General features: G+C 33.8%; 1 protein-coding gene across 1 annotated transcript in view; it reads right to left on the bottom strand.

The window, feature by feature from the left end:
- LOC124355540 overlaps positions 1 to 22,037 on the bottom strand; it is a 45,083-nt gene extending 23,046 nt beyond the window's left edge. The window contains exon 1 of the mRNA XM_046806704.1: positions 21,869 to 22,037. Coding sequence (XP_046662660.1) covers positions 21,869 to 21,959 — 91 coding nt within the window. The 5' untranslated portion in view covers positions 21,960 to 22,037. The remainder of the gene's footprint in view (positions 1 to 21,868) is intronic.
- Between the last annotated feature and the right edge of the window lie 2,838 nt (positions 22,038 to 24,875).

Here is a 24,875-nt window from a genome sequence, read left to right as displayed (position 1 = left end):
TGATTGACCATATTTATACAGATGTGTCTGAACCCTGTTTAAGGAGCTCTGTATTAGTGTCATATTTAACTGACCATCATGCACATACGGCTATACTTAGTACTCCAGCTTTATCCTGTAATACACGTGTTTTTTTTTTTCAGAGGAAAATATAAGGCTCTTCAAGTAATTTCTGAGCAGAGAAAACTGGGTTGATTTTTATTCTATGAATGATGTAAACAGAAAGTTTGATATCTTCTTTCGGGATATAAAATTTCATTTTAACGCCTGCTTCCCTCTAGTAAGGAGAAAAGTCTTCACGAAAAATGGTAAGTTTAAGATCAAACTAAATAGTGCAGGTGAAGCATTAATGCTTAGAAAAGAGTTAAGAAACTGTTATGTGGAGTCAAAAGATTTGCCTATTTCTCAGAGATATCTTGGCCTCAGAAAGTTGTATCGTAAGCTCATTCTGAAACTCAAATCAGAGAGTGTACAACAACAGCTTAATTAATATGTCATCCAACAAGACCAAAACTTTTTGGGGCCTTGTTAATCAAAGTAGAGGTTAAAAAAACAGGATGAAAAAAGGTATCAGTGTCCTGTAATTAGAGGTCAGTCTGGAGAGGTGGTTGACGATCCCTTGGAGGTTTGCAACGATTACTTTCTTAATGTTGGTCACGAGAGTGTTAAGTCATCAAACAGCGATAGCTCTTCATTATTTAATATATTTCCTTTAAACTTGTTTTTCTTATCACCCTCTAATCCCATTGAAACAGTAGAAGCAATTCACAGCTTGACAACAAAGTATTCAGCTGGATACGATGAAGTGTCATCAGCTTTGCTAAAAACAGTTGCTACAGAACTTGCTGTGCCACTTTGTGATTTGATCAATCATTAATTTTCAACAGGTGTCTTCCCAGATTCTGTAAGACTTTCTGTGGTAAACCCTCTTTATAAGAAGGGCAGCAATCTGGAATGTTCCAACTATAGGTCAGTATCGATCATCTCAACTTTTTTCAAAAGTTATTGAAAAAGTCGTTTAAATAGGCTATGGAGTTTTCTGAAGAGTAACAAGTTGCTATTCAGTCATCAGTACGTGTTCACCCAAGGGAAAAGAACTGATGATGCGATGTTCTGGGTTGTCCAAAATATTGTTGACGCTATCGACTCAGGAAACCATTCTAGCGGCTTGTTCTTTGATCTAAGCAAAGCCTTCGATCTTGTTGACCATAACCTTATACAGAATAAAATTTTTAACATGGGAATTAGAGGTATTGCTCATCGTTGGTTTCAATCTCATCTGGTGGGAAGAACCCAGTGTGTTGAGGTGAGTTCTGTCGATTCGTCCAAAACCATCTGTAGTGCATTTTCCAAGCAAGAAATGTACAGGAAGGGCGTCCCACAGGGTTCTATTTCGGGCCCTGTACTTTTTTTATTTTCATCAATGACCTTTACCAGAGTTTATCTGGGCCCAATCTGTGCCTCTATGCAGATGAAACATCCCTAACATTTTCCAGCCCTTCCAAAGATTGCTTAAAGCTCAATACATTCTTAGCAGGAAATGCGCTTCCGAATTTGGTGGAACTAAACATATTGCAAGTGAACATCTCTAAAACGAGCCCTCTTTGGATTTTGTATAGGGAACACGCCAAACAATAGTTTACTCAGTATCCACCTGGGCGCTGAACCTATCTTCTCTGAAGGTGTCGTTAAATTTCTTGGCCTCATTTTAGATTGTAACTTATCTTTCACTATGCACTTAGAGTATGTGTGCAAGAAGGTGAGTCAAGGTATTTTTGTGCTCAGAAAGCTGTCTCGTTTTGCGTTCATTGATGTTCTTGTTACTGCGTATTATGGTATCATTTATCCATTTTTGTCTTATGGAGTTTGCATTTGGGGCTCGGAGGCACCAAAACCAAGTCTGTCTTCGGGCTTCAAAGGAGAGCCATGAGAATAATGTCACATGTTTTACCCCGAACTTCACGTGCAGACCTTTTTACTTTAAACACAATTCTTACCTTCCCTTCCATTTATATTTTTCAAATCATTTCCTATCTCCATAAAAATTTCCACCTTTTTGAACAGTTTTTTCCATCACACTGCACGGTACGTGAAGTAATCCCAGATGCATTATGAACATCCCTCCACACTCCACCTCGTTTTATAAGAAACATTTGAAATATTCTGCAGTGATTTTTTTAACAGACTGCCATTAAGCTTACAGTTGGTACAGAGTCACAATGTTTTAGGAGAAAGTTGAGGCTGTTTCTTGCTGAAAAGGCATATTATTATGTAGATAATTTTTTAATTACAATTCTTTATACAATAAAGTTTAGAATGATTGTTTTGATTTAATGTTTTATTGTATTGACTTGGCATATGCACTGTTAACTTTGTCAATATGCTTAATAAAGAACTTAAACTTGAACTAGAATGGAGGGAATAGCTTTATCCTAGATAATACCCGGATATGTAGCCAGAAGTAGAGGTGGAGAGAAAATGAAGCGATTAGCTTTATCCTACATAATTGCCAGACGTGCAGCCAGAAGTAGGGGTGGGGAGAGAATGGTAGGATTAGCTTCATCCTACATAGTACCAGAATATTTAGCCAGAAGTGGGGGTGGGGAGAGAACGGGGAAATTAGCTTTATCCTACAGAATTCCAGCATATGTAACCAGCAGTGGCAACATGAGTTGTATTTATGAAGAGTAGATTATTAAACAGAAAAGAGGTTGAAGAATGCGGCGACCTCTCAATCAAGCATTTTTGGTTTCTGCAGTTAACTACTACTCGTACTTGAAAGTTTTCAAATCTTTATTATAAAAATAATCCACTTGGAAGTAACACCAATTCCAAATATTGAAAATACTGAGAGCAATTACTAAATCATATAATGTAAACAGGGAGCCGTCAGGAAATAACAAGTTTATAAAATAAGAAATTCTAGAAATGTTATTAATTAACTAATATTTGATTTAGTACTTTATTAGAATTAGATAACACTTTTATTACAATCTATTTACTGATAGCTATTATCAGTATAATAAATTGGTACCAATGGTTATTTCAGGTTAGGCGCAAAAACAAAAATTCATATTCAGTTTTAAGAATTTACTTATAATAAGATTGAATAATTGCTATCTTTTACTGTTATAAATGTAAGCAGCGGAGGAGAGCCTATTGTGTTCTCTGCCCTACGTGTTGTAGTAGGGTCATTAGGACGGGATCAAACATGCTACAGCGCCCTTGTTATCATATAAGCTTTTCGTTGTTAATACCTATCATTTCTCTTGTCCTCCCAGAAAACCTTTCTTCTTATCGTCTTTGTATCTTTTCTTTTACAGTACCGTAAAACATATCGGATTATCGATGTGGTTGAAATGGTATTTATTAGCGTAGTAAATAAAGCTTTTTTAACATTACCTTTTATATTTTTACATCTTATTGCCTAAATTGTTGTAAAAATGCAAAAACCAAGTTGGTAATCATACGTTCACTTTATTTGCCGAAGCTTTTTAATAATTAGCGATATATGCAGTAGTTAGGTGTGAAGATTATTTAGTTTCGTATTAATTTCATGTCGAGCAAATCCACAAATTTATCAACGGTACAAACAAATTGCTACAGTATATAATAAACAATGAACATATTAATACAACAATAATGTGGAATACAACAAGTTCAAGAGGTATGCTAACCATACAAATCTCAAACTAAAATGATGGGGGAGTCTTCACTCACGTGAAATTCTAAAAACTGGAGAGCCCTTCCCTTAAAAGTGACCACACTTATTTCTTCAAAAAAATCAAATTCGGAGGGAATGCCATTGTTAAGGCGATGAAATCGACAGTAACTAAAGTACTTATAGGTTCTATTACGTTGCCTGTGACCAAAGACGATTCTAGATTCAATCGATCCGACTGAGGGGATGAGAAGAGTCAATAAAACGTTTTAAAAGCTTGGACAGAAATGTGGTGTTCTGGTCATCTTCTATTGTATAAGGACCTAAGTCCAAGTCAATTAACGAGTCTTCAAATGTCACTTCAAGATAGGGAAAACCAATTCTCATTCCAACAAAACACATACACATTTACAGTGAGGAGACCAGCCATTGACCAGCAGTATGTATGTTGAATGCATTTACAGGAAGTCTAATAAGGAAGCTGAGTTTCCCGTTGGCTCTGGAATAAACATCCTCAATGTGCCTCTATGGACTGTGAGAGGTATCAAAGACAATACCTAGATAACGAAATTCAGAGTATCGAATAATGTGGTTACCCTCCACGGAAATTAAATAGAAAATAGGCTATCAAATCAAATCAAATCAAAATCAATTTTATTTCAAAATTTGCAAACAAGCACAGTACACATAATATAAATGAAATTAGTCCCACATGGGCCATAGAGCCTTGTGCGTGGTGAAAAAAATCAAAAAAATATCAAAAATGATAGAGAGATCTAAGGCAACATTTATTGCTCTTCAAGGTCATACATAGCGTTTTCCTCACGCCATTGTTTAGCTCTGAAACTTTTATGCTGAAGACGACTGCAGTTCCGAGTATAGAGATCTCATTGAAAAGCTTAATATCATCGGCCAACAGGAATACCCATGCATTTAATATGGCCACAATAATATCATTAATAAATATTTAAAAAAGGAGGGGTCCTAAATGTGAGACTTGAGGTACGCCTGAGGTGACACTAATAGCTAAAAAAAATTGATGCAGCAAATTTATCAAGAAGTTGTCGGTTGGAAAGATAACTCTTAAAGCAAAGAAGGAGAGACCCAAGGATTCCATTAGATAGAAGTTTGGCTATGAACTGATTATGGCCAACCCTATCGAAGGATTCAAAAAAAAAACATGTAGTATATCCCTGGTAAACTAGTAAATCAGTAGCTGATGATCGTCCTGAACAAAAACAATGTTGGTTTTGAGACCGAATATTTTTAAAGTAAAAGAGACAATATATAGTATGATGTAATCAAACACTTTTACTAAAGTGTTCTTTATAGCTATTGGCCTATAGTTCATTACCTCCTCAAGATCACCTGACTTAAATATGGGTACCACCCAATTTTCTTGAGGAATTTTGGAAATATTCCCTTGGAGAGCATATTATTTTTTTAAATACAGTAAGATAAGGTGAAATTGTATTGCATTAATGCTTTTGAAAATTAGAACCATTTGATTGGTATCATTTGAAAGCCTAAGTCATTGTATCGAAAACAATTTATTTCGGTACGGGTTCACAACAAATCGCTATTTTCTGTACATTTTAGCCCGCTACTTTAACACAAATAGAGACAATTACATATCTTTATCCGCCATAATGCTTATGATGCAAAGACATTTAAAATTATGAACAAAATTACTGTGTAGTGTACAAAGAGATACATAAAATAACACAAAAACAGCTGATCAACCGGTAAATCAGCCCTTTGGAGAAGATAGGTCACAAGAAAACTATTAAATTAAAAAATTTAATAATTGGAAGAAATTTATGCTAAACATTTCCAACATAATTTACGACTTAAACATTCAGAACAAAGACGTGGGCTGAAAAGAGAGATGTCTTTATCCAATTCTGTAAAATCATCCCCATTCTGTCTTCTGCTCATTACAGATGACGTGTACATATTGATTTTCCCTCAGTATTTCCATTTTACAGATGTGTGAGGATGTACCATTCTGTGAAGTGACAATAGCATAGCAACATCCCAACACCACCGTGTGTGTTGTGTGCGACTGGGTGGCTTGGGAGTTGGTATTTGCTCCAATCAATCCGAGCTCTAATGTGTATGGTTCAGATTGTGTATTGCAACTTGACTACACTGTTTTGATAGAGTATTTTAAAATTTAATTTGGTTTTAGGTTCTTCTGTTTGCTTGCATTACCTTTATTGTTTATTAGCACACGAAGTGGAAGACTGATTCCAATCTTCGTCTTCTGTTGCTGTGACAAAAGCACAATATCCAACACCACCGTGTGTGTTGTGTGCGACTGGGTGGCTGGGGAGTTGGTGTTTGCTCCAATCAATCTGAGCTCAGTTATATGGTTCAGTTTTTGTAGAGTAGTCTGCTCTTTTGTTTTATCACGCACTTGACTACACTGATTGGATACACTATCTTTCAATATAATTTAGTTTTTAGTTCTACCTTCGGTATTTTGTGTGCGATTGGGTGGCTGGGGAGTTGGTATTTGATCCAATCAATCCGAGGTCTTATATGGTTCATGGATAAATGGTTCAGTTTTTGTAGAGCAGCCTGTTCTTTAGTTTATTCGTAGCTTCAGTACACTGTTTGGATACAATATCTTCAAATATAATTTGGATTTGGATTCTTCCGCTTCCTTGCGTTACCTTTATGGTTTATTGGCACTTGAAGAGGAAGCCAGATTCCAATCTTCATCTTCTGTTGCTGTCCCACTAACGATGCAAACCTGATACTCCTTCAAACATCCTTCGTCAATAATGAAATAAATTTGTTTATTGCATTGTTTCTTCAAATTATGTACTTTGATTTGGTTTAGTACTAATTAATTTGGTTTTGTAATTGTTGTTGAGTCCTTGGCTGTTGGTATTCTTGTGGTTATTTATTTTCCTTTCTTTATATTCGTTACAAATCTGTATAACAGTAAAGTAAAAATAACCATGAGATTAAACGAAATCTCTCTAGATTGGCAAGGTCATAGAGGTGAAGGAGTTGGTGATACATTTCTGCATAAGCACATATCTGAATGCTACATTAAAGGCTAACAGAATCAAACATCTGAAATATTTGAGTCAATAAAGCAATTTACGTTAATTCATCAATATTACATTTAACTCGACTTACAACTTCAAGGTCGATTACAACTTAAAATCATAAAACAAGTTATTATAAATATTATTTATTAAGTATTTAAAAATACATTGTATTTCGTTATTTTTAAAATAGGAGCCTATAGGAAGATATAAAAAAGTTGTGATAGAAAAACTGCTTAGTGCTAGTATAACACGTACTTTTAGTTATTGTTATAAAGTACTCCAATTTTAACAATAGTTTTAAGGAATGTTTGGGGTAAAGTAGAGATAGTATGACACTGGAGAAAATAGTTGTATATGTATTAATATATTACATTTCCGAAGGTATTAAAGGAAATTATAATGGATTATATTGTGATTTTTTTTTTTAATAAAAAGGAGAGGCCAATCCCATTTTAAGCCTTATTCTGTCCGTCCGTCCTCATGGACCATTTGGCTGCGCGAAGATCTTATCAAACAGAATAAGGTGGAGAGTCGATACAGTACAAGGTCGATGGTACTAAAAAAAGTGCTTCGGTCATAGAGAAGAATCGAATCTGCGCTATCTCTAACTCGGACCCAAAGTCCAACGTTTAGACCGCTCGGCGTCCGGCAATCCCAAATTTTATCTTACTAATTTTGTATTAGTATATTTGGGAGTTGAACACATGAATTAATGCGTTCATTAATGCATTCTTATTTCCTGTAAGTGTGAAATTTATATTTGTATAAAATATATTGCCCTCTATAATGGACTTTCATTTTTAATGCAGGATTTTTTTTTAAATATACACACTAAAAATAGCTACTTTATGATAGATTTGTAAATGTATATATACACAGATATTCTAACAGCTAAATTATATAATATTTATAATTACTATAAAATTAGAGTAATAAGAAGCGAAAGAAATAAAAAAAATATTTTTTACGTTGGCACATACACTCACCTTACTGACTATGAACCGGTTATTAAATAATTCGGAACATTAAACTCCTACTTTAAATGTCCTGTTTTATAAAATGTACTTTAATTTGAGCAAATACACGTTTAATGTGTTTAAGGAAATGATAACACTTTACTATACAATACACATAAATTTAATATGTATGTATAAATAAAGCGAACACATTGCGTTGCCGTGTTCAATCATACCTTCACAAAATCTGACATCGGTTGTATTATCAGGTTAATTAGCTAAAAGCTAACAGATCCGCGTCTGATTATGTGTTCCTTCTGACAACTCAGATTAGACCTATCAACATCTGACATGAGTTGTATGTAGTACAAGGATAATTAGTTGAACGCTAACCGATCCGCGTCTGATTATGTGTTCCTTCTGACAACTCAGATTAGACCTATCAACATCTGACATGAGTTGTATGTAGTACAAGGATAATTAGTTGAAAGCTAACAGATCCGCGTCTGATTATGTTTTCCTTCTGACAACTCAGATTAGACCTATCAACATCTGACATGAGTTGTATGTAGTACAAGGATAATTAGTTGAAAGCTAACGGATCCGCGTCTGATTATGTGTTCGATCTGACAACTCAGATTAGACCTATCAACATCTGACATGAGTTGTATGTAGTACAAGGATAATTAGTTGAACGCTAACCGATCCGCGTCTGATTATGTGTTCATTCTGACAACTCAGATTAGACCTATCAACATCTGACATAAGTTGTATGTAATACAAGGATAATTAGTTGAAAGCTAACAGATCCGCGTCTGATCGTGTGTTCGTTCTGACAACTCAAATTAGACCTATCAACATCTGACATGAGTTGTATGTAGTACAAGGTTAATTAGCTAAAATCTAACAGATCCGCGTCTGATTATGTGTTCCTTCAGAAAAATCAGATTAGGCCTATTAAGCTCTGTTAATATCAATATTTAACAATTATATATTAATAGAATACTTGAACAATATAAATTTACAACATTACAACCTTATCTGACAGGCAATTACAACATTATCTTTACATAGCATACTTTCTCATTTCCATGTTGTTACAAAATATCATTACACACCCATCCTTTTTGTATAACTTTCTTAATACTTAATGTTTTATGGAATCCGACTCAGAAAGTATTTCCTAAAAATTATTATTTTATCAATCTCTGCACACCATCAATACTATTATTTATTGATAGAATAACTCTACGATGTATTGCTTTACCTTATTTAGTATACTATTACAAGGTAGGAGTAAACCAAATCAAATCAAATCTGTTTTATTGCTGAGACAATAATACATCGTATGGCAAACGTCAATTAATAATAATATCCTAAAATTTCGGTCATTCATACTATAATACACATACAGACATACAATGTTTAAAGTCACACCTCTTTCATTCATCGCCAATGCAACCCACTTCGAACAGCGGTGTCATTCTTCAAATTGGGCGGCCTCCCAGTTGAAAGCCAAAAACTCACCTGCATTATAAAATGCTTGAGACACCAAGAAGCGTTTTAGGCGAGTCTTAAACGCCTTTGGCGTTGGAGCATCTTTGATTGGATTGGGCAATCTGTTGAGGAATTGAACACCCGCTTGTGAAGGCAGGCGTTCATAAACCACCGTTCTGTGTCTACCAGTTCGGTAGTTTGCTCTGCCACGTGTCTCATACATGTGTATGTCTTGTCCTCTGGTTAAGGTACATTTATTCACACAAAACATAGTTGTTTCCAATATGTAGAGACATGGCAGAGTCAACAGCTGCAATTTCTTGAAAACTTGCCTGCACGACTCTCTGAATTTGATTTTAGCGATGATTCGAATTGCTTTTTTTTGGAGTCTGAAAACTCTTTGGAATTGAGTGTTAGCGCAAGCTCCCCAAAGGATCACTCCATAGGCCAGGTGGGGGTATATCAAGCCATAATACGCCGTAATCAGTACCTGACTCGGGCAGTATTTTGCTAAAGACCTCAGAACAAAGATGCCTGAGCAGATTTTGGCACAAACATGATCAATGTGCACATTCCATGTCAGTCCTCGATCAAGGTACATTCCAAGGAATTTTGAAGAGTAGACTTCGTCCAGTGCGGAGTCAGCCATCAAGATGGCAGGTCCGCACTGGTTGCCCGCAGTGCGCAAAGAAAAATTTAAAACGTTGGTTTTTGAAGATTATATTGTGAGGTTGAGGCTGTTGAAGTATTGGACACAGTTGTTGATATCAACAAAAGCCTGTTGTTCCAAAACTTCGCTTGATCTTGCATTGAAAAAAGAGTCGTATCATCTGCAAACTGCACTGTTCTTCCATGCAGAAGCGATGATTCTATTTCGTTGACATAAAGCAGGAAAAGCACAGGACTGAGGATAGACCCCTGGGGGACTCCATATGTAAGGTCTATTGGTTTGGATGATTTATTTGATATCTGGACAACTTGGGATCTGTGGCTTAGAAATGGCTTAAAATTAAAACCAACACATGTGTCACGTAACAATCATCATATGCATTTAAGGCATAATATAAAATGTATCGCCTATTTGTATTTGACATATAAAACGACAAAAAATTGCACGGAATATAAACTATAAAGAAATAAAGTTTCATGGCAAGTTTAAGTGTACCGATCAAATATTTTTTACGAATAATATATATTTACGAATTTCTTCATTATAACCCGGGTTTCATATCAGTATCTGAATGATACAATTCTGTAAACCGTGTCACCATAAAATAATCTTGCTATGCTGGCCACATAGGGTTATATATCACGGGTTAAAATATGTTAGGAGTGTACCAAGTCTTTTTACACATTTATTTTTTCAGCTCTTCTTTCTTTGCCACATGATTGCCACAATTGCAATGTGAACGTTCCATGCGCTATCATTGAATTCAGTGTTCCTCATCCAGAAATGAATATCCACGCATAATTTAAGTGTATTCAAGGTAGGGAAGATCAGTTCGTTTTCGAGATTTCGTGCAGACATACAGATAGACAGAAATGAAACTTCTCCACTACCCTCGAGTAGTATAAAGGTGTACTAAAAATATAGTACAAATAATTTCATATATATATATATATATATATATAATATATATATATATATATATATATATAAAGTCTTGCGTTTCCTTGTACTTGTTCCTATTCATGCAGAGGTAGCCCATTCTTGTGAATGCCCACATAGTGGCACCCAATACTATTGTAATTGCTATGGAAACTGCTATCTTTTTCTAACAAAAGTACCTTTAAGAAATGTTATACGTACTAGTTACAATGTGACCCCACTGATAAGAGTTTTTACTGGTGGAGCCCAATTTGATGTCAAAATATTGGAAATACTGTTTTAAATTATATACGATTTTGAATCTACAATTATTTTGACATTCTGTTACTTCAATTCACCACCTTTTTTGAACTCCTGATTTGACCGTCTATGGATAAATATCCACTATCTCATATTCCACTTACTAATCTGATCATGATCTTCCAATAATCATCGGATATCTTCAACCTGGACTATCATCTTCCTGTTGGTAAACATCCACGTGCATGGTCTTACAAAAAATTAAGATTAAAGGATACCTTAACAACCGGAAATCATATTGATGAGTTATAACAAACACCAATCAGAGAATGTTGGTTCTGGTGACGTAGACGTACACCTGAAGATATTTGTTGATGGAGATCTTCATGATATCGGGATTCCTTCTAAAAGTGCAGGTCGCATGCGAAGGGGCTCTGTCGCCGCTACGATCCAAGCAGTTCAGAGTGATGTGGTTCGGAAAATATAAAATTTTGATTCTATTAATCTTTAAATTATGTAAGTTAAATACTACTTAAATAATTAATTCTTAGTTTTACTATCTCTTGTCTAAGAATTATTCGTTTGGTAATTCATCTTTTACATATTGCTCCAGATATTTATAATTTAATAGCATTGATCTATTCATAAATTTCTTATATGTGGGGAAGCAGAAAATTAATTCTCTAATTATAAATGTAGCCTCGCAAAGGATTTGATAAAAGTAAACAGTAATACACCTTTTAACACTTTTGTAGATTTTATTTGTACAATATGTATTTCGAATTCAAAGAATCCATTTCAGTTTACTTTTTCATAATTTTGCTCTTACTAAAAAATATGTATAAACTGTTTATGTAGTAAGAGGAAGAAAATTAAATTTGTAATTACGTTAACTATATATTAATACAATTACACCGTAAGAAACGAATAAAACATAAATTATTAAGTTGAATACAATATCTACAACTGATTTTGATTATTTATTTTTTATGAAAAACTCAATCCTTTTGTCAAATTATATCTAATTAATTAATCTATAATGTATTTTTTAGATAAGAAAATAATTCAATAACTTATGCGATTTTATACTAATCTTTCATTCAACTTTCCTGGTTTCCATGCTGTTCAAGGAGTGCTCCTCCATGAGTAAAAACAATTTAAATCTGAAACTCTCTATTTATTGTTTATGTTTTTTCTATTTTAACTTTATACAGCCTTGTTGAATTACTGCGTTTTTATATAATATATAAAATTGAATCGCAAAATATGTTGCTAAGCACTAATCTCGGGAATGGCTGGTCCAATTCGGCTAATTCTTGGTAAAGTCCGAGGAAAGGTTTATAATGAGAGAATGTTTCCCGAGAATAATTAAGAATTCGGAAAAAATAATTAAAATATTTACGAAACGTAATCCTGAGTGAACACTTAACAGCTGTTGACACTTTCAGCTACAGTTTATCAAAGAGGGATAGCAAATTTTTAAAATTTAAATTTAATAAAATATTAGAAATACAGTCCTTAATCCGTAGAGTAATGCACAATGTAAAGACCGAGTTTCTATCAAATTTTTACTTTATATTGCATCAGTGACGAATGAACCAGCTAATGTGTAAGAAGTACTGTTTAAACGCTGTTATAAACCCTCCTTAATGATCAAAGCTGTGAATGTTTGCATGTGAGGTACGAAAATAGTTGGCTCCCTTGGCATTGTGTATTGCACTTTACTGCAGCTTAAGGGATGGCACTCTCTTCCCCTTAAACCGGAAGCAGAAGACAAGTAACGGAAGTAGATGATTTTATACCTAGAACTTCTTTTAGTAGAACTTCTTTTTATTATAATTGGTTCCCAAATCTAAAATTATTATTTATTTTTTGTCAGTGCAACAACATAAATTCAGGCAATTCCTTAAAACACGAAAACGAGAGAGAATTTAATCGCCCGGAACTGACAGCAGTAACATTTTATTCGTACGATATATTTGCTTCATTTGGACTAAAGAGCAAACTCTAAGTATGTTTCTTGAAATATCTTATACCGGAGGTAGATAAAAAGTTGTAGATCTTAAAAACCAACATATAGGCTATATTGTTTTGATGGGAACGTGAACTATGGGACCGTTAGTAAAATAGATAATAAGTTCATTTAAACTGCCGGGACTTACTCTTTTTCATCACAGTAACTTTTCAGTCTTAAGATATATTTTCTTCCTCGGGAAAAAGTAAAAACTATAATAATTATGAAACTTGAAATATCTTAGAAAGTGCATTTAAACAGACAGAAGTTAACACTTTTGGGTCAAATTAAGTTTTCAATATTTATATGTACATATTTTTTTAAAGCAACAAGACGCAAAATAGAACGAGTCGAAATGTATTAAACTTTTGATCGTCTGCAATATTTTCTACTGTCCTAACAAAAAACCATTGAATTGTTAGTTAATGTGCTACTTTCTTGTACATGTATATTTATATGTAAATACATTTATATATATATTCAAATTTAGCTTTGCATAAAGCATGTACGTGTTATAACATTTTTGAAAACCTCTTTAAAATCGTCCAGTATGGTCTCGGTATTACAGAAGTTAATATAATCGGCCAGTTGGAGAGTTTAAGAAAGTTTATACGCAAGTTAAATACGCAACTTGCCCCTCAGTTCTCGGTACTTTGTATTTACACGAATAAATGTCGATCATCGTACTATGATAAATATAATTATAAAAATTACTATTATCTAACGTGTAACATTGATGGTACCAGTGACGAATTGAAACCGATTGCCTTTTTTGTTAATTTTACTAAACGAAGAAATTTTTAAATGGCTACATTTAAAGAACTAGAAATTCATTTTCTTTACCAATATGGTATGATATATTTGCTGTAACTAAACGAGCAAATTAAAGTACTTTACCAGGCAAAGTTAAAGTTAAAGAAGCCCTCTCCTACACAACATAGGGACCAACGGCTTAAAGGTGACTTCCGAACCACCACCAATGGCAGGACAGGCGAGTTGGTTGCAAGGGCAGGATCGCTCAGCGGTCACCAATGTATTACATCGTAAATGTGTTTAATACGAAAATTAGCGATTTCTACTTATGGTTCCTCAACGTTGGTCTAAAACTGAATTCGTTTGGAGTTATTTAATTAAATATATTTTATGTAATTTTATAGAGAAGTTAAATTTATTATTTAGTTCGTATATAAATTTTGTCATATAAGAATAAGAATAAGAATAATTTTTATTCCAAGAATGCTGTTAATGTATTTACAATATTATGATGGAATAATACTAGCTATCTTATCAAGTAGTGATAGCTAGCGCAAACAAAAGTTTATTTATCATATATTTACGTATTATAGATTTCAATGCTCCAAGAACACTGTTTTTTAAACTTAAATAATACTACAGTTAGAATATTGTATATGAGTAAGTAGATGCAGGTATGGGTTACATCAATACAACTGTAATTTCCCTAACTTTCACTAATTACCTCATCATTGGTAACTTCTCACAAAGTAAATTCCAAAATATCGCAAACTGTCCTACTTTAGCGATAATGGCTACCTATTTATGTTTGGTGGAAGCAGTTCAAAGCTGTAGTTCGATACAATTTGAGTAAATTTAAATTTAAAACTGTTTCATTATCACTGTGTTTTATAGATCTTGCTAAAAACATTACATAAAACAAACAGTGTTCTCTATTGAAAGTGTTTTAATAAAATTATACTTTGGTCAGAGGTTCTCAACCTTTTAGGTTTTCTGCATCTCTTACTACACTGACGCCTCCCCTCTACCATAATCAACTCATGTGGTCAGTACATCAGTAAACTTTCAATTTGCAGTTAGGGTAGCCTATAGGTTAGACTTGGGCGTATAAAAATTTAACATTGGATACTTATGTGACAAAACCTGTGATATTGCCTCAAATATATGTTTTTCAATAACCTAAACTTAATACCACTAGCAAGGGTGTTAATAATCAGTGAACCACACAACTGTTTTTTGTTTGTTTTTTAATATATAAAATCTACAAATTTATTTAATTACGCTGTAAACTTAACTTAACGAGAAGTTAAAAGTTTATACTCTCTCCTTTTTTTATACTTTTGTAAATATCTAGTTGTACTGTGAATAAGGAAACAGGTAACGTTGAGGCCCAGTCTTACTCGATATTTGGACTTTAGATAAACCAATGTTAAAAATCCAGACTCGCAGAGTGTGTGTGGATGAAAATTACACTAACAAATTTACAAATTGCAAAGCAACGTAAGAGTAAGCAGGAAGATAACTGAACTAAAAATCTTCAACATCCATATTATAAAATTCCAGTAATGCTTGAAAACCACATTTTTATGTCGATTGCCTATTCCTGAATGCGGTCAGGACGTACATCCATATCGAGTGTAAATTGATTTCTTGCCAACTTAAATTGCCAACTCTCTGTCCAATCATCTTCTAAATACTGTCCAATGAAGTTTTTTAGTTATATCAAATGCCGCGATTCAGGGTCTTTGAATTCGTCGATGAGTTTCAGCGGTAGACGTATCTTCAACAGCTTTCTCGTTTTCCATTCGAAAACAACTAGTAGGGTAGGGTTTCAAACGTCTAAGCCGAATGGCAGAATTACTTAAAACAAAATTGCAAATAACGCACTGAGGTAAATAACTACAGTTTTTGTAAATGAAAATGAATCCTTATTTTACATAATCATGATTATACAGTCTTGTAGTAATTTTGTCATTTTTAAATCTACTAAAACATCATATCACATTTCTGTCTCACTTTTTATGCTTACTTTTCTAACAAACTGCAGCACACTACTAACAAAGCAAGCAAACACCAAGAATTAAACAATGCACAAACTGAGACATAAGCATTGCACGTTTCGCTTGCAATCCGTGTTTCCTAATACTTTCTTACTACTCTAATAAATTGACGCCTCCCAGCTTGCTCTTAATGTCGAGAGCTACTGTACTAGGCGATTACGTTTCATGTATGTTTACAAAAGATAATAACGTGTGGGGTAGACTTTAATAAGCGGCCTACACTCGTTACTCGATTGCTATTATCGAAAGTTTAGATTTTTTTATCCGAAGGTATAATTCGATATTAAAATTTATTTAACTCAGCATATGATTTTAACTTATGAGTTATAGTAATTTTTATGTAAATAATAAACAACAATAAGTAAGTAATATTTTGAAAATGGCGATGAATATGAAGAAAATATTTCTCACAAGTGACAAGATTTGTTTAAGTGGCTTCAAAAATGTGAGTTTGGCTCTTGGTAACACATGGGGAGAATTTTTTCCTCCGTTTTACAAAAGCGGTTACTCACCATACCAAGCATAAACCATTCAAGCTGAGCAAGTTATAAATATTGTAAGGTTCCTTTGATATCTAAGTCTTGGCCATAGTTTGCTTTATTGTTTTGTGACGTTATTGTTAAATTTATGCTTTTAAATTGTATTGTACGAGATTCATCTTGTTACGGTAATTTATTATAACTCTTATTGTGTACGATTTTCACATATCGAAGTTAGATAGTATATCGAGTTGTTCGATAATAGCAATCGAATAACGAGTGTAGGCCCTGTTATGTGGAATTATCAAAATTACTTAAACAGTATATTCATATTTTCGTTAATATCCGAAGGTGGCAAACAATCTCCTGAGTTTATATTTTGTAAATATTAAGCAAAAAAGAAAAAATGTATAAATGTACATTTTATTTGTTAATAAAAATTTACCCATAGTAAGCAATTTTTCTTCTCAATATTTTAGTAAAAGTGTAATTTATTTGTATTTCTGGAATCTGTTACATATTGAGAGGATCAAATTACTCAAATAGCTGTTGTAATGTCATGGAAAATTAAATAATGTCAGAGTAATATTGGGCTTTACATTGTGTACAGCATTCATACTCAAGTATGGCTTTAATAGCACAGACGTAAAGATTTATGATAGATTTTGTTTTAACCACATGGCTATGACTGTGTATTATAACTATAAATGTAAACACTGCAAAGTAAATTATAACAACACTACTATCGATATTTTAAAATAATTTACAATTATGGTAGAGAGATTTAATTTTTATACACAATAAGCAATAATTAACTACCTTTAATTCTGCTTCAAAATGTACATATACAAAGGTACATGTGGATATTAATAGTAATTTAAATTAATATTTAATTCTTTATTGTACTAAAATAATTACTATCATTAAACCAATAATAACTGTATGTATTTATTTCAAGGAGCTGCCACCTTTTTTACATTTTAATTGGCCTTCCCAGCAAATTTTCGCCAACAGTGTTATTTATTTAATTGAATTACTCTAAACACTGTTTTGTTTTATACATACATTTGAAATACCTGTGTGGTTATTCCAACCTTTAAAAATCAAAATAATGTTTTTCTATGTTTTAGGCATCTTTGATTCTAAATAATGTTCTCCAAACTTGTGGTTAATGACTTCAACATAAGAAACACGTAACTATTATTATGTAAAGCCGTATTTATTTAAAGCAACTTAATATTTTATACATTTTTATGTAATTAAAGTTATAAAAATGGCAGATACGGGATGTCACATCAAGATATTAAGTACGATTAATAATTGCAGTTATTGTATAAAGCGATAAAAAACTACATTATGTAGAAAGAAAATACATATTTTTAATAAAGCATGTATCCTACAGTTTGTTGGTGTTGGTAAAACAGATACCGCCAAACTCGTCATGTAAAAACCACTAGAAAGAGCATCTAAGAACAGTAAGGCATTGAACTTATACCAGGAACAAGAACAAAGGAAGCTTACGCAGAAGCGCTTTGTCAGTATATATTGAGTTCCAACTAAATACCACAATAAACCCTTATTATTAAATCAGCTAAAGAAGTTTAACCTTTTTAAAAACATATTATAACATAAAAATAAACATACATTCCGAGTGATAATATAGGCACTATCAATTCTACTGAAGGTTTTGTTCAGAATACTCTTGAGCACATGCGTTGTAATAGTTGAATTCTAATGTCGTATTCTTTAGATTAGACTGCACAAATTTCGAAACTTAACCGAGTCATAGTAGAAGCTCATACTGATATTAGTGGTTCTAAGCTTTTCATCAATTTCTCTTTATTAGTGCCTCTTAAGTTTGTCTGAGAAACGCCGGATGATACACTATTAGTGATAAACGGAATATTAAAACGAATAGATGAACAATGTCTGAAGGGAACTAACTTTCACTAATTGATTGAAAAATGGGAGATTAGAGGTTATGTAGTAAAACCAGTGTGTGGCTGTGTTTTATAGAGCAATGGTTCAGGAACCCATTAAGAAAGAAGTTAGGCTAAATACAGATAAACTTGGGAATGTCTGTACGAAATTAGAGCTCGTAGTTGTGTCAAGGATGTCCATAAAACGTAAATTACATGGACGAGAAGTGGTTATGAAAGCTGTTACGAATGGGTCACCCATTCGTAAATGTATTTTCCACCCATATAAATTCAGTAAATGTATCGGGGCAAGGCTCATTAAAAATTCACCAAGATTTACGGTGAGGGATTTCCAGGAAATCCCCAGAGAAAAATGATTCCAGGTGTATTTAAACATGAGATCCCCGATGACAAAACTCGTCTTATGCATTATTTCCTTGAACAGAGATAACTGTAGACCAATACTGGACTTCTTGAGTTAACCCCCATATTTATCATGCTGTCTCTGACCTTTACCTGTTAAAAGGAGCACACAAAATCCAGTATCAAGCAAAACCAAGCACACCTCAGCAGCTACGTCATGTGTGTAACCTGCCGGCAGCCATTGCGAGTGTCACAGTCACAGTACAAGTATTAACTATTCGTTTTTTACTCTTCAGATTTCAATTATCAAAAGATAGTGTTTCTTTATTTTATAGACGTTTTGTGATGAATAATTGTATCCTCTGCAGAAAATGGAAAAGGCTGGAAGAGGAAGGCAGCCCGCAAAATCTAGATAAGAATAAATTAATCATAATATGATCAGAGGTAAAGTATGGTACCAGTCTGTCAAGAACGATCCTAGGTCAGTTATGAAGAGAGATGAAATGTTAAAGAACGTACATGTTAATAAGGTTTTTGCCAGACAAGATAAGCGAACCTTTGAAGAATGATGAGGTTGTTGAGGACGAGGACCTCACTTCTATCACCATTGAAGGACGAAGTATCAGTACATTGGAGTTTCATGTATGAATAAAATAAATGCGTATTTAAACTTAATTTTGAGAGGTTAGTTGGGTTCACCTTTTCACTGTACAAAATATTAAACGTGTTAATATACAAATATGTTGGTTTGAAGAAGGCGAGTTTTGGTATGGGACGACTCAGTGCTATTTCTTTACTATCAGTGACGTATATTAATAAGGAAAGCTATAAATAAAGAAACGGATAAAGTTGAAAAAACGTAAAATTAAAATATTTAAAGCAGTCAATGACAAAACATTAAATGGTAAACTAAAAACAAACACTTTGTTGAATATATGTATGTTGTATAAAACTACTAAATAATTTATATAAATATCTACTGTTTTCTTTTCATTAGAAATATTATTTTGAGAATGTACACAGGGAATAAAAACTCATTATATCTATTACATCCTAGCGAACATCCATATATCGCTAAATATTACTTATATTGTGTACTCACAGCTTAAGAAATCCAATTTATACTTATACTTATACGGCATTTTCAAAAGCCCATCCAAATAAGTAAAAAAAACTGCGTGGGCCTACACACACGCGCAAACTGATGATATAAAATCAATTAATAAAAAATTTGCCTGGGCGGGTCGCCAAAATAAAAATGGTTGAACTATGGATAAATCCTTGACTGTACGGCAGAGTTGAGCGTCGTGCACGGACAGGTTGGTTTGTTCTCGTACATGTTCAATTCGATTTCTTCGTTATCTGATATATCTCGCTCGAGTCGACCGCATTGTTTGTATTCCTATTATTGAGGTTCTCTTAAAAATGGGATGGTTCCTATCGCAAATTCTTTAATTTTAAATACTGTTCTTACTTGTGCAATGATCTTTATAATGTGTGTGTGTGTGTGTGTGTGTGTGTGTGTGTGTGTGTGTGTGTCCTGTAAAGTATTTAATCTTTTTCCTTTGTGGCAATGATGTAATACTTTCATATTATCTGCTTTATTGTATAAGAATGGTTATAATTAAAGTAAAAGTTAAGTAAAGATGTCTTATTTTACCAGGCCAAGTCAGGGCTAAGAAGCCCTCTCTAACACTTAACCTAAGGACCAACGGCTTAAAGGTGACTTCCGAACCACCACTAATGGCCGGACAGGCGGGCTGCTTGCAAGGACAGGATCGCTCAGCGGTCACCAACCAAGCGTTGACTGAATCCGGTTATCTTGTATTAACCGTTGTGCCCGCTACACTGCGCCATTGGAAATTATTTAGAATAATTATTTAATTATTCAGATGCTCCGTGAATTTAGACTGTCTGTAAGTTTTAATAAGGGCTAAAATGTGCTCTTTAAAACGGGGTTTAAGCGTTCTTCCGGTTTGACCTACGTAACAATGTTCACAGTCAATTAATTCTGGTTTGCGTATTTAACCCTACACGCAAAGTCAAGTACCTTACTTGAAAAAAGTAGTTCTGTGGGGAGTGAGTGGTGTAGATTGTAAAACAATATAGTAATATATCAATAGGTTCAACCAAGAAGTCAACCTATTCCCCCTCCCAGAGGTAGAACGGTCGGAAATTGGAAGTGTGTAAGTTATTTTACTGCTATGAACTTTGCCCAGATGATTCATCACGAACTACTACCTAAACACATTTTAACCGATACAAATTTTCAGCAGCACGAAGAAGTCTATTGGATGGTTCAAACGGTTTCTAGTTCCAGTTTGAAACGGAATGAGTTTTAACCAGAGCAAGAGAGAAAAATAACGAGCTCGTCTATGTGACATTTATACGTGTAAATGGTTTGTGGGCGGGAAAAAGCCACAACAGGTTTGATACGTAACGTAATTAATGGTGCAATACCCAGATGTCATTAGGCTGTAAACCTAACAAGCCGAAATGATAATGAAAGGTAATGATATGAAAGTATAATGATTAGCCATTACTGAGTGTAATCATGCTATAATTACACCAGATTTCAGCATCATTACACTAATGAGATCCTGTGGCCTTTATGCCAATGACACCAGAATGAATTTACTGGAATTTACAGAATGAACTACCCATTTAAATACTATATTTCAAGAGTAGATTGTATTCGTGTCTCTTAGCCACGAGGTGATTACCAGCTTGATTTAAGTAGAAGAATTTATTACAAAAATTTCAGCCTAAGAAATGTTATTAGTGTATAAAACTAGTCAGCGATGTTTTTAAGTTAATTTATACTGTAAAATAGACGTGGTTATATGGATCATATTTATTTTTGTGGATTAATGCAATTAATTATATTATTTTCAAAATGAGTAATCTAATTGTCAGAATAATAGTTGTGAAAACGATACAACTTTACTTAGAACCCGCAAGCGAAATGAAGGACGATCTACGCTCAGGGGTTACCGACTGTTTTTTGAATAATGCCTTGGAAATTAAACTCGCTGTAGTTACATACCGTGATACCTATTTAATTTAACATAAAACTATCAAGATCATACAATGATCTTTTTAACGTTTCTTCAGCAAATAATGAACTGGTATTTAATTTTTGCTAAATTTGACTGAATGAGACATTTTTAAAGGTTTGAACAATTATCTCATTAGAAACCCCCTATACCAATTACGGAAAAGATATTTTTAATGAGAACGTTGTGTTCGTACCTGCGGAGGCTCCAGTATGGTTGTTATTGATAGAGTTGAAGAAGGCGACAGCTGTGTCCGTGAGGCGGGACTTCTTCCATACCCAGAACATGATGCTCGGTTGCACTTCACTTATTTATGTGGTACATACTGGTATATCACGCGCCCCGTTGTCCGGGCACCACTCAGTCTGCTGTACTCCGCCTAACTGAGGGCGCACACCCTCCCCACCCTCCCCAGCCCATCACATCCCACCCCACACGGCGGGCGACTGCGCCCAGATCTCGGCGTTCGGAATATTTCTAAAATATTTCCGTGAATGGTTCTGGGAATCGCCTTTTACATTCCGACCTATGCAAAGTTCCAGGAAGAATCTGAACGTTCTAACAGGAATGACTAAATATTGTCTCGTAAATTCTTTCACTTATTTAGTCCTTGTAAACAATTATTGAGAATTGATTTAAAGTATATTGAATTTCACTTTAATTCCATATGCTCACTAAATAACATTTAAACTCATTTCAGTAACGGCTGATTGAAAAAATTAAGCATTAAACATTTTAGTTAGCATTTTAAAACTAATAAGGATAGTAAAACGATATCGTGATAAATGTAACAAACATTTCAGACAACTTACTAAGTCCAACAAACAAAAATGAGCTTTAACCAGAAGAATACAGAATTGCCCTACAATTACTTTTTGGAGTTACATATTTTGCTTCAACAGTTTCAATTTAAAACCTCTTGAATAAAATTACCCACCAATCCAGCGAACTGTAATAATGTTAGCAATATTTATTTGTCACTTAGTTCAGAAAAGTTATAAAATTAAAATGTGATAAAAATATTGTAGTATTATAATAATACTTATTTTAATAACATTTATTATATTATTTAATTCAATAATATAATTCTCGAAATAATTCTGTAATAATTTGTCATAGACCATGACGAACAAACAAGTTGTAACCTGAAATCTGGGATAAGCTCAATCCTTTTGTACCACCAAAATGTCTTATTGTTTCACTCCAATAACATGTAGTCTAATATTATATCTTTATCAAATAAACATGACCCTACTCTTCATTATTAGGCGTACAGAGACGTGTTAATCTAGTTAATAAATTTAAATAAAAAGCATATAGAGAGGAACAAAGAATCACACAATTCTTGTAAGTCATAAATTTTAATTCGAATTAAACTTAAACTAACTTGAATTAAACCCTTGTTAGGAGACAGGAGATAGTCTTATGAGAATTATAAGGTCATCATAACGGGTTTTATAAATTTCCCTTAGCTTCTTAGCACAAAGGACGTCCTGTTCTGGGAACCGGTGTAAGAATACCCAATATCTTCTTAGTTATTTTTAAATTGGCCAAATATACCTCAATTTCCGGAGATGAACATCCGCTGCTGACAACACGCTTTTACTGACGTCACAGGTCCTTTCTTCTCCCCGTACTTCCTGAGGATATTGCACCGTGTCGATATTCTTCTACCACCAGTGATGGAGTTCCGTTGCTCTGGAATGAAGGCACCGAATAGACAGAAGAGACGTCTGTCTCGCTGATACTCCAGAGGTAGTACCAATGTCCTTTACCAGAGTAATGACGTCTTCATTAAGAGGAACGGTAAGTCCGCCGATCTCGATGTATCCTTCCTCAAGTAACGCTTCATGCCTGTCCTTTGCCGCAGTTATCTGTTCCGTGAGTCTATTTCACGAGCTTATTTGACTCATTCAGTTGGAAATCTCGACTAACACGTTCCTGACGATTTTCTGCTACAAAAAGGCTTCAGTCATTAGTTTTACAAGAAAGTCCTTCGCAAATGCTGGACTGGACGCAGAGCCAACACTGCTGTGACTCGACAATATATTTCTATATTCTTTACACCTTTAATTGTTCTCTATTAATCCCCTCCACGTCATTTACAATGAAATACTTTTCGTTATTTTACGGCTTTATTTGCAGTATCTGAATCATGAACACAGATGATCACATACACTGCAGTTGGACAACACATTACCGACACATCCTTCCTTCTCTTTCCTATAACAACTTTTTTAAATAAAGGATTTAATTAAACTGTGAAATACATCATTTTTCTACATTTTCATCAGTAAATTTTTTCATTCCCTTCCCCTCTTCTTATATGTATAATAATTCGGTGTCAGCAGTGGAGTGATATAATTTCCGAGCGAAATGCTTCCATATATAAAGTTTTTTTGAAATTAGTTTACGCTATTAACTGTTACAATGATACTGTTACTGTTACATCACTATATAACGTATACCATGAAAATATTTATCATTTTCAGGTACATAAGTCTTAGCAATTCATATAACGATTCACAAATATCACAATACTTAAACTAGTTAAATTAAATTTTAATGTTGCTAAAAGGATTTTTGCATGCAAATTATGACAGCTGAGCATAAAATTTTACAAATAGGTCGACATAAGAAAATATTTTTCTGAAATAATCTTGTAACACATTTGGCGAATTTATTAAAACCGGATAAATGTACAAATACCTCCTCGCGACGTAGAAGTAATACAATTTGTATCACTTACCACTCAAAGGCGGAAATGAATTATTCAGAAAATAGCTGCAAATGTGGAAACACTTGTAACTCTGAGAGGGTTTCCGTTATCCCTTGAGTTATGTGGGACGTTTACAACCCTTTAAAGTGAGCTCGTATACCGGCAGCTGGTGACCCACATACGGTGTGCTTAGTTCCAGGGTTGACTGGCCTATTCTGAGGAAGAAATCAGTAGAGAGGATCATTGGTTGGAATTGTACTTCCTAAGGATATTTTAACTAATATTAATTACAATTAATTCGCATTGAGACCAATTCTGTAAAACTATTATATGGGCATCAGCAAAATCAAAGTGTTCTAAGAATAACTAGGGTTAACTTGTTGCAACGTTGTTACGTTACAGCCGGCTCTTAACGTTGATAAAATAATTTCTTTACAGAGTTTATAAAATCAGACTTTTTTATTGCAGATCATAGTTAGGAATA

This window comes from Homalodisca vitripennis, chromosome 2 (assembly GCF_021130785.1).
Source record: "Homalodisca vitripennis isolate AUS2020 chromosome 2, UT_GWSS_2.1, whole genome shotgun sequence".
Classification (NCBI taxonomy): Eukaryota; Metazoa; Arthropoda; class Insecta; order Hemiptera; family Cicadellidae; genus Homalodisca; species Homalodisca vitripennis.
Note: the sequence above shows the minus strand (reverse complement) of the source record. Positions and strands in the feature narration are given on the sequence as shown.